At 48.6% G+C, this 15,835-nt stretch overlaps 2 protein-coding genes across 18 annotated transcripts in view; one reads left to right on the top strand and one right to left on the bottom strand.

Annotated features, from left to right (window-relative positions):
- The window catches only part of GON4L (gon-4 like), a 61,485-nt gene extending 50,450 nt beyond the window's left edge, over nt 1–11,035 (top strand). For 14 of the 15 annotated variants that reach the window (XM_036344981.1, XM_036344967.1, XM_036344972.1 and 11 more), the window contains 11 exons: nt 210–468; nt 1,226–1,410; nt 2,295–2,492; nt 4,290–4,433; nt 4,996–5,139; nt 5,242–5,361; nt 6,960–7,073; nt 7,807–8,017; nt 8,869–9,490; nt 9,577–9,679; nt 10,041–11,035. In XM_036344981.1, the coding sequence (XP_036200874.1) occupies nt 210–468; nt 1,226–1,410; nt 2,295–2,492; nt 4,290–4,433; nt 4,996–5,139; nt 5,242–5,361; nt 6,960–7,073; nt 7,807–8,017; nt 8,869–9,490; nt 9,577–9,679; nt 10,041–10,190 (2,250 nt within the window). In that variant the 3' untranslated portion in view covers nt 10,191–11,035. The remainder of the gene's footprint in view (nt 1–209; nt 469–1,225; nt 1,411–2,294; nt 2,493–4,289; nt 4,434–4,995; nt 5,140–5,241; nt 5,362–6,959; nt 7,074–7,806; nt 8,018–8,868; nt 9,491–9,576; nt 9,680–10,040) is intronic. The other variant, XM_036344971.1, reaches the window with a different exon arrangement.
- Nucleotides 9,978–15,426, bottom strand: MSTO1 (misato mitochondrial distribution and morphology regulator 1). Of its 3 annotated transcripts, none has more exons than XM_036344984.1 (14): nt 15,297–15,426; nt 15,051–15,186; nt 14,502–14,571; nt 14,335–14,410; nt 13,361–13,415; nt 13,138–13,276; nt 12,883–13,000; nt 12,462–12,596; nt 12,206–12,358; nt 11,836–11,967; nt 11,577–11,761; nt 11,301–11,405; nt 11,100–11,212; nt 9,978–10,825 (listed from the first exon to the last, which is right to left on the bottom strand). In XM_036344984.1, exons 1-14 carry the CDS (start codon nt 15,378–15,380, stop codon nt 10,614–10,616), a joined length of 1,713 nt encoding a protein of 570 aa, XP_036200877.1. In that variant the 5' UTR covers nt 15,381–15,426; the 3' UTR covers nt 9,978–10,613. The 3 variants fall into 3 exon arrangements, with proteins under 3 accessions (XP_036200877.1, XP_036200876.1, XP_036200878.1); XM_036344983.1 differs by having other exon boundaries at nt 12,206–12,361; XM_036344985.1 differs by lacking the exon at nt 11,100–11,212 and having other exon boundaries at nt 12,206–12,361.
- Between the last annotated feature and the right edge of the window lie 409 nt (nt 15,427–15,835).

Below are 15,835 nucleotides of genomic sequence, written 5' to 3' on the forward strand. Positions count from 1 at the left end.
ACACCTATGACTCCATAACTCAGAGAACCAGGCTCTGATAATTGTGGTAACCTCTGTGGTGACCCCCACAGGTCCCCCCTGCCATATATGCGCGCGCGCACACACACACTCTGATTGATTAACCTCAGTTCCTCTTGAAAAACTGCAGTTGGCACTTGATGAGCCATTACCAGCCCTTATGAACACTCTTTGGGGGGTGAGGGTTGCAGGAAACAATGGAGAAACTGACTTGGCTCGCATCTGAAAGGCGCATGAGTCAGGAGGGTGAGTCTGAGGAAGAGAACTCTCAGGAAGAGAACTCTGAGCCTGAAGAGGAGGAGGAGGAGGAAGCAGAAGCAGAAGGAATGGAAAGCCTGCAGAAAGAGGAGGGAATGACAGATGAAGCCATAGGAGACCTGGCTGAGAAACCTCCCACTACCTTTGCCTCACCCCAGACTGCTCCAGAAGAGACCAGCAGGACCCCAGCAGGTGAGTTTGGCAAGCCTGTATGAGGGGCAGGTCTCAGTTGGCCTCACTGTCTAAAGACGTGTGCAGAGTGGCTCGCTTGTAAGCCAGGTGTCGACTTCAGAAAAACTCCTCTGGGTCACCCCTGCATCTTCCCTTCCCCAAAACGGAAGTTTAACTTGGTACCTTTACAGATGAGATGCTCAGAAATTTAAAATTTTATTCCCATCAGCTGTTAGATTTGTATCAGGTTTATCTAAATTTTTATACTGGTTCTTTTTTAAAAAAATATGTTTTTATTGATTTTTAGAGAGGAAAGGAGAGGGAGAGAGAAATAGAAACATGTATGAGAGAGACACATCGATCGGCTGCCTCCTGCCCGCACCCTACTGGGGATCGAGTATGTGCCCTAACTGAGAATTGAATCCAGGATCTCTTGGTTCACGGGAGGATGCTCAATCTATTGAGCCACACTAGCCAGGCTATACTGGTTCTTCATTCATCTTTCATGCATGAGGCTAAAACTGTTTATTTCAGAAAGCACTGCTTATTCCTCACCAAGACATAGTCCCTTGAGAGCTCGACATAGGCCATACTCACTCTTAGACTGCTGACTCTGCATAGACCTGACCTGTCAGAGACAGACATGCCTCTCATGCCGTTTTCCCAGCAGCTTTTCTCCTGATTTGTTTCATACCATTAAGAGGGTTTGCATGGGGTGGGGTGGGAAGAGGAGGGGTTGCAGCGATGAAGAAACACTCTTTTTCTCACGTCCTCTAAGGAGAGAGCATCAAAGCTTCTGGAAAGGGCCGGAGCAGTCATCGAGCTCGGAATAAGAGGGGCAGTCGAGCCCGAGCCAGCAAGGACACCTCCAAACTGCTGCTGCTGTACGACGAGCACATTCTGGAGCGGGACCCACTCCGAGAGCAGAAGGACTTGGCCTTCGCTCAGGCTTACCTGACGAGGGTAGGCACACGCTACTTCCTGCACTGCCGTTCCCTCCGAATGAGGCTGCCCCTATAAGGAAGATGTTTTCAAAATGACGTTTGCTTTTCAGGCTCCACAACAGCCTTCTATGCCTCTGCCTTGGCTCTCCTGGAATTACCTAAAGATCTGTGAGAACCGTAAGGAGATAGAATTCAGTTTTAAGCAGGTGTCCTGTTAGTACCTTAGCATCATCCCTCTGTTGCCTAGAAACGGGGGAAAGATGGACACCACCATCATCAGTAGGAGGTTGTGACTTCCCTGGGTCGGCTAAAGTAGGACCCTTACTGAGCCCTTGGCTTGTGAAGACAGACCTCTGGTACACGCCAGAGAGTGGGTCTCTGAGAGGCACCCGGTCTTCAGAGAGAGGAACCAACCTGCTCCTTGAAGTTGTCCTGGCTGGCGGTCTCATTCTTTTGCTAGCCACCTGGTTCCTTTATCCCCCCCCCAAGCAAAGTGGAGTACTAGCAGTGCTAGTCATGACTTTCTTGTCTCCTAATATTTACTAACAATCCTAATTTTGTATTAGTTACCCTCAAATGATACCATGCTGAAATAAAGGGATGGAATACTTATCTATTTCAGTATGGAGCTGAAATCAGGAAGGATAGAGGCTAGGGCTGTGAGCTAGAAAAAAAGCTTACCTCGCTTTGTGGGGAAAATGGCTTTTCAGTTGCCCCTTAGCAGAAAAGGAGCTGTATGTACCTTGCTCATTGTCTTCCATTAATGGTCGGATCTTAGGGTCTGTTAGAGGAAGGACAATTCTGAGAGCTCTCTAACAATAACTCCTCATCCTTTCTTGGTATTGCCTTTTTCTGTTGCAACGCAAAGAAAGGGTACTGATGACTGATAGTCTTCCTGTACAGGTACGAGAAGCCCTGCAACATATCCCTGGCAGGTATGAGGACTTCCTCCAGGTCATCTATGAATTTGAGTCAAGTACTCAGAGGCAGACGGCTGTGGATCTCTACAAAAGCCTGAAAATTCTTCTCCAAGACTGGCCTCAGCTGTTGAAGGACTTTGCTGCTTTCCTGTTGCCCGAGCAAGCGCTGGCCTGTGGATTAGTGAGTAGATGGGCAAAGACAGCACAATGGGATTCCTGGGCCGGAGCGAGATTGGGTTTGAATAGAGAGTTGGTTAACACTGTTCCCGTCTCCCGACTACTTCCGTCAGATGGCCTTTTCCTACACAAGGTGGAAAGAGCCTCCTTTTCCAGAGTGATCTTCCCAATTCCATTCTCCCAAGTATGTTACATGGGACTAGGAGGGTTTTACCTTCAGTTGCCAGTGAAGACCTTAGTTAAATCATATGCCTATTGCTCCTCATTGTTGTAAAACAGGCATTCGTTGAACAAATATTTAATGAGTGCCTACTGTGTATCAGGCACAGTCCTAGGTACTACGACCATAGTAATTATAAGAAAATCCTTGTCCTCATGGAGTTTACATTCTCACGGGGAAAGTCATATGATAAACAGTGTTATGTAAAGTGCTGAGGTCTGAGAAAACCTTAGGGTATTTGTGGACTCCAAAGAAATAACCCTGAGGACTAGCTGTGAAAGACATGAGTTGATTAGGACTTGACATGTGCACTGGCTTCCATCTGTGATGTTTTCCGTCAAGTCCCATCTGGCCTGCTGATAGGCCACCCTGGGGGCAGCCAGCTGATGCTGTTGTCTAACCACCACCCAGACTTCTTCAGCGCACGGTTTTATCCTAGAGCACAGAAAACACAGCAAAATGGGGCACGCAGGGAAGGGGGTCATGCCCGAGGGCAAGCTGTGTAAAATCAAAACACTAGCTGTTTGCAATCCGGGCTCACATCTGGAAGCAGTTCCTCTTTGGCCTTTCTTAGTCCGAATTGCTGGCCAGGCTCTGAAGGTCTCACCGTCCACTTACAGGCCTTCTGTATATTCCCACAGGGTGGGAAGGGGAGTTGGAGCTTGGGAAAGGGCCCATGTTCCCATTTACCATACAAACAGTAAAATACATTACTGTAATATATATACAGAGTATGGAAAATGTAGGTTTATAGTTGTGAGTATGTGAAACACAGTTTATTCTTGTATTATTTGTTTGTTAATTATTGTATTATTTTCCATATGAACAACTATAAACCTACTTTTGTCCTGCCCTCTATATTATAAAAAATATAAAATAGACATAAATAGTATATAGTATACAATGACTTATAGTAATAATGCTCTATAGAAAAATAAAGTAGAAAAGGGGAATAGAGAGTAGTAGATAAAATGGGTGAGGGGTAGGGTGTTGCAATTTTATACATGGAAGGTTGGGAGGGCCACTGTGATAAGGTGACATGTTTGAGATCCAGTATCGAAACATGAGGGATATCCTGGTAGTTCTCATTTTTTTGTCATGACTGGTAGACGGGAATAAAGGCTATGATGAGAATTTTCTGATAGTCTTGAGGCAGGTCAGTGGTATGGAGTGATTATACATATCATGCCAATCTTCTCTCTGTATTATGAGAATCAAATGAGTGCATATGTGAAAATGCTTCGTAAACCGATGCTGCATCAGTTTGAGTGTCTGATTTCACAACGCATGAAACAGTAAACAACTTGAGATTGTATGTACATCTCTTGAATCTTTCTTTCACATCATAGTTACCTTGGACCAGTAGACCCCAGTAACCCAAGGTGGATAGATGCTAGAGGTCGTTAAGAAGATGACACAGTTGTAAACTGGAGCCTTCCATCCCCTAGTCCCCCAGCCCATTTTGTCTTGGCTCTTAGCGTAGCGCCCTCACACCGGCTCTGGCTGTGGCTCTTAGTGTAGCACCCTCACATCGGCTCTGGCTGTGTAGGCAACTCCTCTTTGCTCTTTTCTCTGTGGTAGTTTGAGGAGCAGCAGGCTTTTGAGAAGAGTCGCAAGTTTCTCCGGCAGCTTGAGATTTGCTTTGCGGAAAACCCCTCACATCACCAGAAGATTATCAAGGTCCTCCAGAGCTGTGCAGACTGCCTGCCCCAGGAGATCACTGAGGTATTTTTTCCTGTCCTTCCTTTCCATTTTCATTTAGGGCTTAGGCCCTTCCCTTCTCCCTTTCCCTAACTTAGCCCATATCCTCTTGCTTCTGGGTACCATGCACTTCTAGAGGAGATGAAGAAGGCAAGGACCTTTTAAGGCTTGTCTATAGCATAATACACTGGAATAGTGGTTGATTGCCACCTGAAACCGGATCCTGACTGACCTTCCCAGGCTCAGGAATGTCCTCAGTGCCCTGGAAGGAAGAGGTTCAAGGAAGGAGGTGATGATGGGGCCCAGAAGAGGCTTATTGCTCTGCTTGCATTAATGCCTGACCTGGAGATCAGTAGGGCAGGATAGAGAGTGTTGTTATTAGGAATCAAACTTATTGTAAATACTCCTCCTGTGTAGGCAAGCATGGAGGGAGAGGAAATTCAAGAACTTTTATCTATCAAAGAGAGGCTTCTGTGTGTCTCCCAGTTGACTAGAAAAATAGAACTTGGAAGTATATGGGACTGGTTTTGAAAATGGCCTAGAGAGGATCTGGGGATTTCATCTTTCCCTCTACACCTCTTCCTAGCTCAAGACACAGATGTGGCATCTCCTTAAGGGCCACGACCACCTGCAGGATGAGTTCTCCATCTTCTTTGACCATCTGCGCCCAGCAGCTAGCCGGATGGGTGACTTTGAAGAGATCAATTGGACTGAAGAGAAGGAATATGAGGTAAAAGCCCTGAGGCTGCACTAGGGTTGTGAAGGGAGAAGGCCTGTGTAGGAGGGGTAATCTGCCCATGGTCTATGTTGAGTGGCACCACCTTCTCCCCAGTTTGATGGCTTTGAAGAAGTGGCACTGCCTGATGTGGAAGAGGAAGAGGAACCTCCCAAGATACCCACAGCCCCAAAGAACAAAAGAAGAAAGGAGATTGGGGTACAGAACCATGACAAGGTACACCAAGCTGTTGGAGATGGCCCATTTTCCATTAATCAAGACTTGAGTTTCTGCCTAAATGTTTCTCTGGCAAAGCTTCCGGGATCTGAGGCTGCTGTGGACATGCAGAGCCCATGGGAAGAACAGTGCAGTTGCTAGAGGCCCCACTCTGGATTGCTTCATTAGAAGGGTCTGTTTCCCATTTTCTTTCTAGTTCAGAGCTATTTCTCTTGCCCTTGGGTCTTAACTTTTTCTTTTCTGTTTATGTGAAAAAATAGAACTAAGATTGCCCATTTTAATAATGATAATGGCTAGTCCTTAGGTGTATTATAAAATATATATCTCTTGGAAATATTGTCAATGGATTATTCACTCATTTAATTCTCACAATAATCCTATGAAGAGATTGCTCCTGTTTGCATTTTACAGAAGAGGAAACTGAAGTGCAGAGAGAGGCCATTGCCTGGGTCTCATATTTAATAAGTGGCAATGCGAGGATATGAACCCAGGGAATCCAGCTCCAGAGCCTGCTCATACTGCTCTCGAATGCTCTTCAAGAAGCAGTCTTTTTATTTTATTATTTTAAAAATACGTTTTTATTGATTTTTTTTTTTTTTTAGAGAAAGAGGGAGAGGGACAAAGAATTAGAAACACTGATTGGCTGCCACCTGCACACCCCCTTTTGGGGATTGAGCCTCAACCCAGCACTTGCCCTGACCAGGAATTGAACCGGTGACCTCTTGGTTCATGGGTTGAGGGTGAACCAATGAGCAACACCAGCTGGGCAAGAAGTAGTCTTTTTTTTTTTTTTTCTTAATCCTCACCCCAGGATATTTTTCTATTGATTTTCAGAGAGAATAGAAGGGAGGGGGAGAGACAGTGAGAGAGAAACATTGATGTGAGAGAGACACATCAATTGGTTGTCTCCCGCATGTGCTCAACCAGGGTCAGGGATGAAGCCTGCAACTGAGGTATTTGCCCTTCACCAGAATCGAACCCAGGACCCTCAGTCTGCAGGCCGAAGCTCTATCCACTGAGCCTAACCAACTAGGGCAAGAAGTAGTCTTTTAAATCCATGTCCCTTTACTCCATGTCTCTTACTGTTTCTTAGGGAAGAACTTTATAGGAGCTCAGTGACCATGGGCAATTTATTTAATATCTCTTCAGTTTTTTCATCATCAACGGGAATAAATATGGGACTTATGTCTTGGGTTTATTAAATAGCATTATTGAGTGAGCCTTCCATATGTACAAAGCCTCTCTCAAGGTGATTGGGAGTGGAGAGCTCAATGCACAGGGAGACAGAAACAAAGACAGATGAGTGAGTAGATCATATCTTACGTTGGAGCTCTCCAGTGTCTTTGCCTCAGATTATATTTGACTTAAATATTCCTTGAAACATCTAGGCAACTGGGATATGTCAGTTTTGGGGTCATTTAAGAATTGTTTTAGGGATTCACAATAAGCTTTAATCGAGTGTAGATGTTGATTTCCTCAGGCAATATAAAGATGGTATATAATGAAAGAGAGAGGATGGGATTGGCAGGGCCAGAGCAAGCTATTTCTCTCTTGCTACCAAAATGCTTGGCAGCTAACCAAGCCCAGATATCTCCTAGGAGACTGAGTGGCCAGATGGCGCCAAGGACTGTGCCTGTGCATGCCATGAAGGAGGTCCTGATTCCAAACTGAAGAAGAGCAAAAGGAGAAACTGCAGCCACTGCAGCAGCAAGGTGAGGGCAGAGACTGTACCGAGAGGCATCGGAGCTGCCTACCTAGGTCGACCTCCAGCTTGCTGTTGGGGTATTGTTTGCCACCACAATGTGAGCCTTGTGTGCACACATAGAATACAAATAGAATCTTTTAAAAATATATTGTGGGTTTTGCTTTTTTAAAAATACATTTTCATTGATTTCAGAGAGGAAGGGAGAGGAAGAGAGAGAAACATCAATGATGAGAGAGAATCAGTAATCAGCTGCCTCCTGCAACGCCCCCTACTGGGGATTGAGCCTGCAACCTTGCCATGTGCCTTGACCAGGAATTGAATTGTGACCTCCTGGTTCCTAGGTCAAAGCTCAACCACTGAGCCACACCAGTCTGGCAGATTTTACTTTTTAAAGAGAATCCTGTGGATAAAGTTTTTGGAGTTGGGAAAAAAAATCAATTAGTTCAAATAGTTCCTTCATAGATGATTTTATTTTTTAATTAAGTTAGCCTGTATCAAGAAAACAGACCCTAAAGGTAATGCTGGGTCTCTAGGGAGAGCAGAGCTGGTTGGCAGCAAAAATACAGTCCTTGGTAGAGGAGTTGTTGAATCCATACTCTATTCTGGGCATTTAAAATCCTTGAAGCAGGCGTGTATCTTGATTGACTTGCTGAGCATCCCAACAGGGCTTCTTCCTTTGGTTGGCCCCCTAAGACAAAGGAGGGTCAGGAGGCCCTTGACCCACAAGGCCATCCCTGCAGGTCTATGACAGCAAATCCTACAAGAGCAAGGAGCCCCATGAGTTGGTGGGTGGCAGCCCCCACCGAGAGGCCAGTCCTATGCCTGGTGCTAAGGAAGCTGGGCAGGGCAAGGATGTGATGGAGGAGGAAGCCCCAGAGGAACGAGAAACCATTGAGGCAACCCAGAGCAGGACTGGCAGGAGCACCCGGCAGGGAGAGAGGCCTATTTCAGGTGAGTGATCTGGCTGCCAGTCCAGCCTTTCTCCATTTATTTCTGTCTTATTCTTACACACTTCAAGTAAAAATGTATTTGAACCTGGGTAAATCACAGTGTTTTCAAGGACTGTTACTAATAAACCAATAGGAAACCCTTCTCCTGTTCAGCCTTAATTTTCTCTCCTGTGGCCTTAATACTCTTGCAGAACTAAAAATGCTACAAAATCAACATGATTCAGCCTTTTCTTGTATTCCCATTCCTGAATCCCTTCTCTTTATCTCCAGATCCTGTGATCTGCATTCTAAAGACTCCAGCATTATGAGCTTTGGCAGGCAGATATTTTTTATTTATTTATTTATTGATGTCTAGAGAGAGCGACATCGTTTTGTTGTTCCACTTATTTTTGCATTCATTGGTTGCTTCTTGTATGTGCCCTGCTGGGGATTGAACCTGCAGCCTTCGTGTATTGGGACGATGCCCTAACCAACTGAGCTATTAGGCTAGGGGCGCAAATATTATTTCTTTTTTTAAAATATATTTTTGTTACTGATCAGTGAGAGAGAGCAATCAATCAGCTGTCTCTTGCATGCCTCCCCCTGGGGATCAAGCCCACATCCTGGGTATGCGCCCCAACTGGGAATTGAACCGTGACCTCTCATGCATGGGGCGTCACTCAGCCAACTGAACCAACCGGGCCAGGGCTTATTTCTTTAAACGTGACTTTAGCCCTGACCCCCACCTCACTCTTTTGGATTAGAATTTTGTCACAGTAGCTTATCAGAGTGGCCCTGTGGTCATTTGAAGTCAGTGCTTAGTTGCATCTCCACCCTGTCCACACTGTTAGGTCTTTGTTTCCTCCTAAGCAGGATTGGCAGTGGGGAGCACTTTGCTGTCCCCTCAAGAAGTGATTCTTACAGAACGGCAGCTCCTCCTGGATGGCCCACCGCCCCGCTCACCAGAGACTCCTCAGCTTCCCTCCAGCACTGGAGTTGTTCTAGACACTGGGACAACCCAGGCCAAACCGGAGGTTTCCTGCTGCACGGAGCTCCCCAGGCTTCAGGGGGAGGGGGAGGGCCACCAGGCAGCAGGTGACGCAGAGTCCTCCACGCTGGTCTGCGATGCTTCAGAAACTCAGTGTTCTGGAACTCTTGAACCCCCTGCTTCTTTCCCAAGTCCGGTTTCCTCAAGGACCAGAGACTTAGGGAGAAGACAGGTGTCTGGGAAACCAGATACTCAAGAGAGCTGGCTGCCTTCAAGCAGAACTGGTATGAAGACATCAGACAGGAAGTCCTCAGTCCATGAATCTGCATCAGGAATGGACCCCTCAGAGACTTCTCCCAAAACCCCTAAAGGAGGTTTGGCTAAAGACAGTGGAATACAGGTCAAGGGTCCAGAAGGGGAGCAGCAGCCAAAGGCCACAGAAGTCACCGTGTGTGCGAACAACAGCAAGGTCAGCTCCACCGGGGAAAAGGTGGTCCTGTGGACAAGGTAGGTCGGGGTGCGTGTGTGCTTATAAAGCACGTGGCCCACATCCATGGTACTAATTCAGGACTCATCACAATATATGGTTACAGGGAAGCTGACCGTGTGATTCTCACCATGTGCCAGGAACAAGGAGCACAGCCCCAGACTTTTCGAATCATCTCCCAGCAGCTAGGCAATAAGACTGCTACTGAGGTAAGTGGGCGGGGGGAGTCCTCTACAGTTTCGAATCCAGGAGAGGCAGGAAGAGGACAGGTTGGCCAACTAAGAGGAGGCAAGATTGTAAAGCTCTGCTGAGGAAGGGCCTGGCTTCCCAGGGTGTTTGTGGTGGTTCTAGAAGAGAAAGGGCATTGGATTTCGAGGTGGAAGCCCCAGAGATTCCATTGTAGTTTCGGTTTTAGGAGTGACTTTGGACAAAATATTTAGCCACTAACCTGAATTTTCTTATCTTTAAGGAGGACCTTATTGTGTGGAGAAAACAAGGTTGTTTAGCTTGGTATATAACGCTTTATGTTACTTAGAGACAGGGAACACCAACCTTCCCCTCTCCTCTTAGGTTTCCCACCGTTTTCGAGAACTCATGCAGCTCTTCCACACCGCCTGCGAGGCCAGCTCGGAGGATGAAGACGATGCAACCAGCACCAGCAATGCAGACCAGCTCTCTGACCATGGGGATCTTCTGTCTGAGGAGGAGCTGGATGAGTGAGACTCAGGAAGCATGTGGGAGATGTGTGTGTCGGATCCAAACCACAGGCACCCTGACGAGGGAAAGGGTGGTTGTCCTTTGCTGGTGTGCCCCTTGAGCTCAGTATAGAGCTGAAGGAGCAGGGGCCAAGGACAGGACAAAGCTAGGCTGAGGGTTTTCATGGCTCTGCCATTCTCTGCCTCACTCAGTGTTTGTTACGAAGTCTTTAGAGTCATTTTGTAAATAGTGTTGAGGGAGAGGGGCTCAGCTCCTTTCTACCCTTCTTGGACTTTTTGTCCTGATGGTTCACATTTATTGTGATGTAAGGCACAGTGATTCTATATAAATGTAATAAGTGCATATGTTGGTGTAGCCAGTCCCAAGACATAGCTCCTGCATCCAGCACTTTTTATTGTAAACTAGTTTTTTCCTTTTCTTGGAACTTCAGTCCGTGAGGCTGTCGCCAAGCTGGTAGCACTGGGCCAGGCTGCAGAGCTCCTGCAGCAGCTCCCCTAGGTCATCCTGTTCCACTCCAGCGTCCATGAAGCTGGCCCAGCGCCGCAGGTTGAGTTTGGTGAGGTCCTTGGCCAAGTCTCCCAGGGTCCGGCTCAAGGATGAAGAGGAACGGAGGGCCCCAAGCACTGGGATGCTCTCCCCTGCCGCAGAGGGAGAGAAGAGAGACCTGTAGTCAGATTGTTCCTTCACCCTGAGACTGTCGTATAGATAGGGAAGTCTGGGTCTTTAGTTGACTTGATTATAAAGTAAACTCAATAAATTTTGTGTACTGTCCCCTTAGTATACTAGTACTCCAGAGGAAGAAAAGTCTTCGGGAACCATTGAATGAATAAAGAAATGTTTGACTGTGACTTTAAAGTATCTTTATCCAGGAAGTGATAGAGTAAATCTTGGTTTTCGTCGTCTCCTACATACCTGCCCCAGTTGGGGGATTATCCAGAACCAAGCCCTGCTGGCTGAGGCTTGAGGAGAAGAGGGAGGGATAAGGAGGAACCACCTTGCAGGGAGTCAGCAGCAGATGAGAAGAACTGGGGACAAGAGAATAGCAGCTGAGTGAGAAAAGGTCAAGGGAGGTCTGCGATCTAGGAGGAGAGCAAGAGCAAGTGTTTTACTAACCTCCTGGCTCTAGGCTGCTGCTGTTGTAAATATTGGGCCAAGACTTCCTCCCCAGTGGTGCAGGCATGGAGTAGGGAAGGCAGAGGTGTGCCTGGGGTGAGCTGACTGCCAGAACAAAGACAAAATCACCTTTCATATGGGGGTGCTCAGGTTTTTTTCTTTTTTAAAGTGGGACAGGGAAGAAGAGAAGGGCAATACCATGAGAATGTCCAGAGGTATTAGAGAGAAAACACGAAACAGGCCTGACAAGGGCTCCTAAGGACCACCAGTCCTCACCTGGTGTGGCATGCTTTGTCTAGACCCCTCAGCACCACTGACTGGGCAAAGCAGTGTGTTCCAGAAGGGTCCCCACATGCAGACAGTGGAGTCCAAGGGGTGGCCCCTCCGAGCTGCATCAGGGTATCGGGAAGGGACTGGCTTGGACCCAAAGGGAAGGGGATGGATGCTCCTGCTGTCACCACCTTAAAGGTAAGGACAAAACCAAGTTACAGGGCCTTTTCTCAGTTCTGACCTAACCCCTCACCAAGCTTCATACCTTTTTCCCAGAGAAGTTCAGCATATCGGCTAGATGAACCATGGAAAGTGGTGAGGAATACAGGCGATAAGGAGCAGTGATTGTGTCCAGGGCTGTAGCCAGGATGGCACTGCAGTGGAAGGGCAGAGTTGCCTATAGAGAGGATACCAAAAAGAGCGCTTAGTCTTTCGGCTCTGGGAAGAGCGTGTGGAAGCGGGATAGTACTGCAGGGAGATCTGGGGGCTTGGAGACAATCGGTGTGATTGGCCTAAGGCTGGTTAAACAGGATGTGATCCAAGAGGCCCCATCATAGCCTGAGGCTTCCAGAACAGGCTGACTTGGTGAGTGGGACCGTCCCTTTTACTAGCAGAACAAGAGCATTGAGCCTCACATCATAACGCAGGTGAGGGAAGTTGACGGGTGGCTCAGGTCTCAGCCCCAGGCTCCCACCCAAGGACAAGGGGCAGACTAGAGAGCTGTGAGCAGACAGGTGCACCAGACCAAAAGCTGTGTTTAACAGACGATAGATGTTTTTCTGGGGCTCCTGCTGAAAGAAAGAGAGGAGTTTGTTCTCAGCAACTTTCTCACTGGGCTATCATTCCCTCATTTCCCCCTCCACTGAGGTTTTTCTTCCCAGTTCTACTCACCCCAAGAGCGTAGGGACCGGGGAGCAGGCCCCAGGTTATTATCCCGCGCCCTGAATACTCATCATGTAGCAGCTCTGCGGCCTTCGCCCCTACACCAGAGAAGCCATCGTGCAGGTCGCACAGGACCTGGAAGCCCTGGAGGTGAATGATGAGCAGAATGAGCCTGGTGGGTGTGGCTCGGTGGAGCGTAGTCCCAGGCACCAAAAGGTTGCTGGCTCTTGGTAGAGGTTGTGCAGGAGGCAGCCAATTGATGTGTTGCTCTCACATTGTTTGTTTCCCTCCATCCCTCCCTCCCTCCCTCCCTCCCTCCCTCCCTCCCTCCCTCCCTCCCTCTCTCTCCCCTTTCTCTCTTCAAAAATCAATTTAAAAACCTTTAAAAAAAGTAGAGTTTACCCCAGTGTCCACTGTGCCCCTCAGCTACCTGCAGGTAGTCACATTCCTCCACGTAGAAGTGCAACCTGTCCTCCAGCTCTTCCAGGTACCTGGGTTCCTTCAGGACACTCTCCCCTTGGCCAAAAGCCTCCAGGCGACCTGCTTCGCTATCATGCAAAACACAATCCAGGACTTACAGGGTCCTGCCTCCCCACGCCCCCCCCCCCCCCCCCCCCCGAGATCTCCCATCCAACATTGGTAGGGACCCAGTTTCTTGCCTCACAGCCTCTGGGGCACCCCATACCCATCGTGGTTGTACTTCTGAATCATACAGATGCTCCGGGGATGGAGATGCACTCTGAGGAAGTCTGACCAGACCCTGATGCTGCCCTCTGTGGGGATAAGGGGCTCTGGAGTTGCAGCAGTGGTGAGTGGTGGGAGACCTGAAGGAAAATGAGAGGAAATTCACCTTCTCCATGTTCCCGCTCTGCCCACTTCCCATCCTGCAGCACTTGGACCGCTCTCACCTTTGCCGTTGGAAATGGATTTGACCCTCCAGAGACCATCACTGCTCAGCACTCCCTGGGAGGGATGAGAAAAATCTGTACTTAGTTCCAGGCGTCTAAAGGCAGAAGGCTCACCCTCCCTGATCTCGCTGGCCACATCCTGCAGCCTCCTTTCTGTTTATGTAGTCACAGTCCTTTTTATTTATTAATTTTTAAAAAATATATTTTATTGATTTTTTACAGAGAGGGAGGGAGAGGGATACAGAGAAACATCGATGAGAGAGAAACATCGATTCACCTGCCTCTAGCACGCCCCCTACTGGGAATGTTCCAGCCACCCAGGTACATGCCCTTGACCGGAATCAAACCTGGGACCCTTCAGTCCGCAGGCCGATGCTCTATCCACTGAGCCAAACCAGTTAGGGCTATTTATTAATTTTTAAAATATATTTTTATTGATTTCAGAGAGGAAGAGAGAGGAACATCAGTGATGAGAGAGAATCATCCATAAGTTGCCTCCTGCACGCCACCCCCACCTCCTCCCCCCACGCCCCACACTGGGGATCATGCCTGCAACCCAGGCATGTGCCCTGACCAGGAATCGAACCGTGACCTTCTGTTTCATAGGTTGATGCTCAACCATTGAGCTTGTAGTCACAGTCCTTTAGGAAGAAAAGTGCTTCTTCCAAAATTACTATTTAAGGCATTTAAGATTATTGGAATCTTCTATTTCTCTGACCCAGTGGAGGCACTGTGGTTGTAGCACTCGGTGTGCAAGTTCAGAGCAGTCTCTCTGTCCGCCCCACCCCTCCCCCCCCAGCACACCCTCTCAGATCTTTTTTCCCCACTGTCCTTTCCTAAACCTTTCTTTTGCCTCTGTAACTTGTTTCCTTAGCCATTTGTTTCTTCTATGGCTCACTTTTACTACCTCTGTAACTTTCTAAATAAACTTTCTCTCATAATTTGAAAAAGAAGTTCAGGGCTGAGACCCTCACCTCCACACTAAGAAGATCCTGGAGATAAGGATTCTTGGGATGGAGTTCCTCTTTGTGTGTGGTGAGCTTCCCCTGCCTTAAAGAAATTGGAGACGGATCATAGCCAGTTTGCCTTTGTTTTCCAGCATTTTGTGCACATCTCCCACTCTTCTCCAGACGACAAATACCATGCTATTGCAGCGTCCAGCTGTTTGTCCCTGTAGAGTCCACTTTCTTGTTTTAGGGAGCTCAGACTACCTGCACAGAAATAACAGGAAATGTGAAATCAAAGCCTAGTCCCTCCCAGGCTTCAGGTAATCTTTCTCTGCTCACCCGAAAACCTGCTGTCACCATCCCTCCAGCACTTGGCACTTCCAAGCTTTCTGGAATATCCATAAGTTGGAAAAACAAACCAACATTGCCTAGGAGAATCTAGATTTCATCCTTTCCTTAGCTGTGGCTGTGGGTATGAGGCCAAGACCATACCCAGCGGTCTTAGAGGCCGGCCGTGTCACTGTCTCCAGGGACAAGCAGCCCATTCCAGAGATGGCTCGTGAACGGAATAAAGCTGTGCCTTCTTGCGTCCCTGGGCACTTGTATATTGTGCTTAGCTCTCCCTAGGCAACTCATCTGTGCCCTTCAGCTTAGTATGGTCAGAGGGTCCTGAGACGAACGGATGCTCGAGACTCCGATGCGAAGGAGAACATGGCACTGGCAGGCCCTGGCCACCGCCTCACCCTTTAGATCCATGAGGATGAGCCTTGGCGTGTACGTTTCCTGGCCGTGCAGCGTTCGGCCGGCCCGGAACAGGACGTCGGGGCACAGCTCCCCCGGCGGCTCCTGGGTGTCAGTCGGTTCACGAAGCGCAGCATCCTGGGGAGGCAGAAAAGGGACCGGACTCAGGGGTGGCAAGATGGGCCAGCCGGAGGCAAGGGCTGGAGGTCCCGAAAGGCTCCGCTGGGGCAACTGCCAAGAGACCTCACCTGCTGGTTCCACCAGTGCGCTCCCACGAAACCCGCAAAATGTCCCAACTGCAGCGTGAGCACCTCCCGGGCGCCGCCCGCCATGCCGCGCGACTCCACGAAGACGCAAAGCCGGCACTTGCCCACTCGCTGCTCTCAGCCGATTGGCTCGGCAAGCTTGTAGGCGGGGCCTCACCCTCTGAGCCCTATTGGTCCACAAATACGTCTTTTCCCAGAGGAGGAACGATTCATTGGGCTTTAGAGACACCGCTCATCATTCCCGCCTCTTCCTGTCGTGGACTATCCTACTTGCTTGTGGTTGCCAAGGGGTGGGGCCCACGCCGGAAGTTGTAGCGCCCGAGCCTCCGCCCCTTGCTGGCGCGTTCTTGGTGCGGTGGTCTGCTGCTCAGGTGGGGATTGTCGGGGTTCACCCTACGTCTTACTGCTCTTGCAGCGTTTGTCTCTTCTCTCGGGGTAATTCTGCTTCAGGCAAAACTAAAAGCTTGATGGAAAAGGTGCTCCCCTAAAGCTTCCCACGCACCCCTTTCTTCGCTCAAAAA

Source organism: Myotis myotis, unplaced genomic scaffold, assembly GCF_014108235.1.
Source record: "Myotis myotis isolate mMyoMyo1 unplaced genomic scaffold, mMyoMyo1.p scaffold_m19_p_18, whole genome shotgun sequence".
NCBI lineage: Eukaryota > Metazoa > Chordata > Mammalia > Chiroptera > Vespertilionidae > Myotis > Myotis myotis.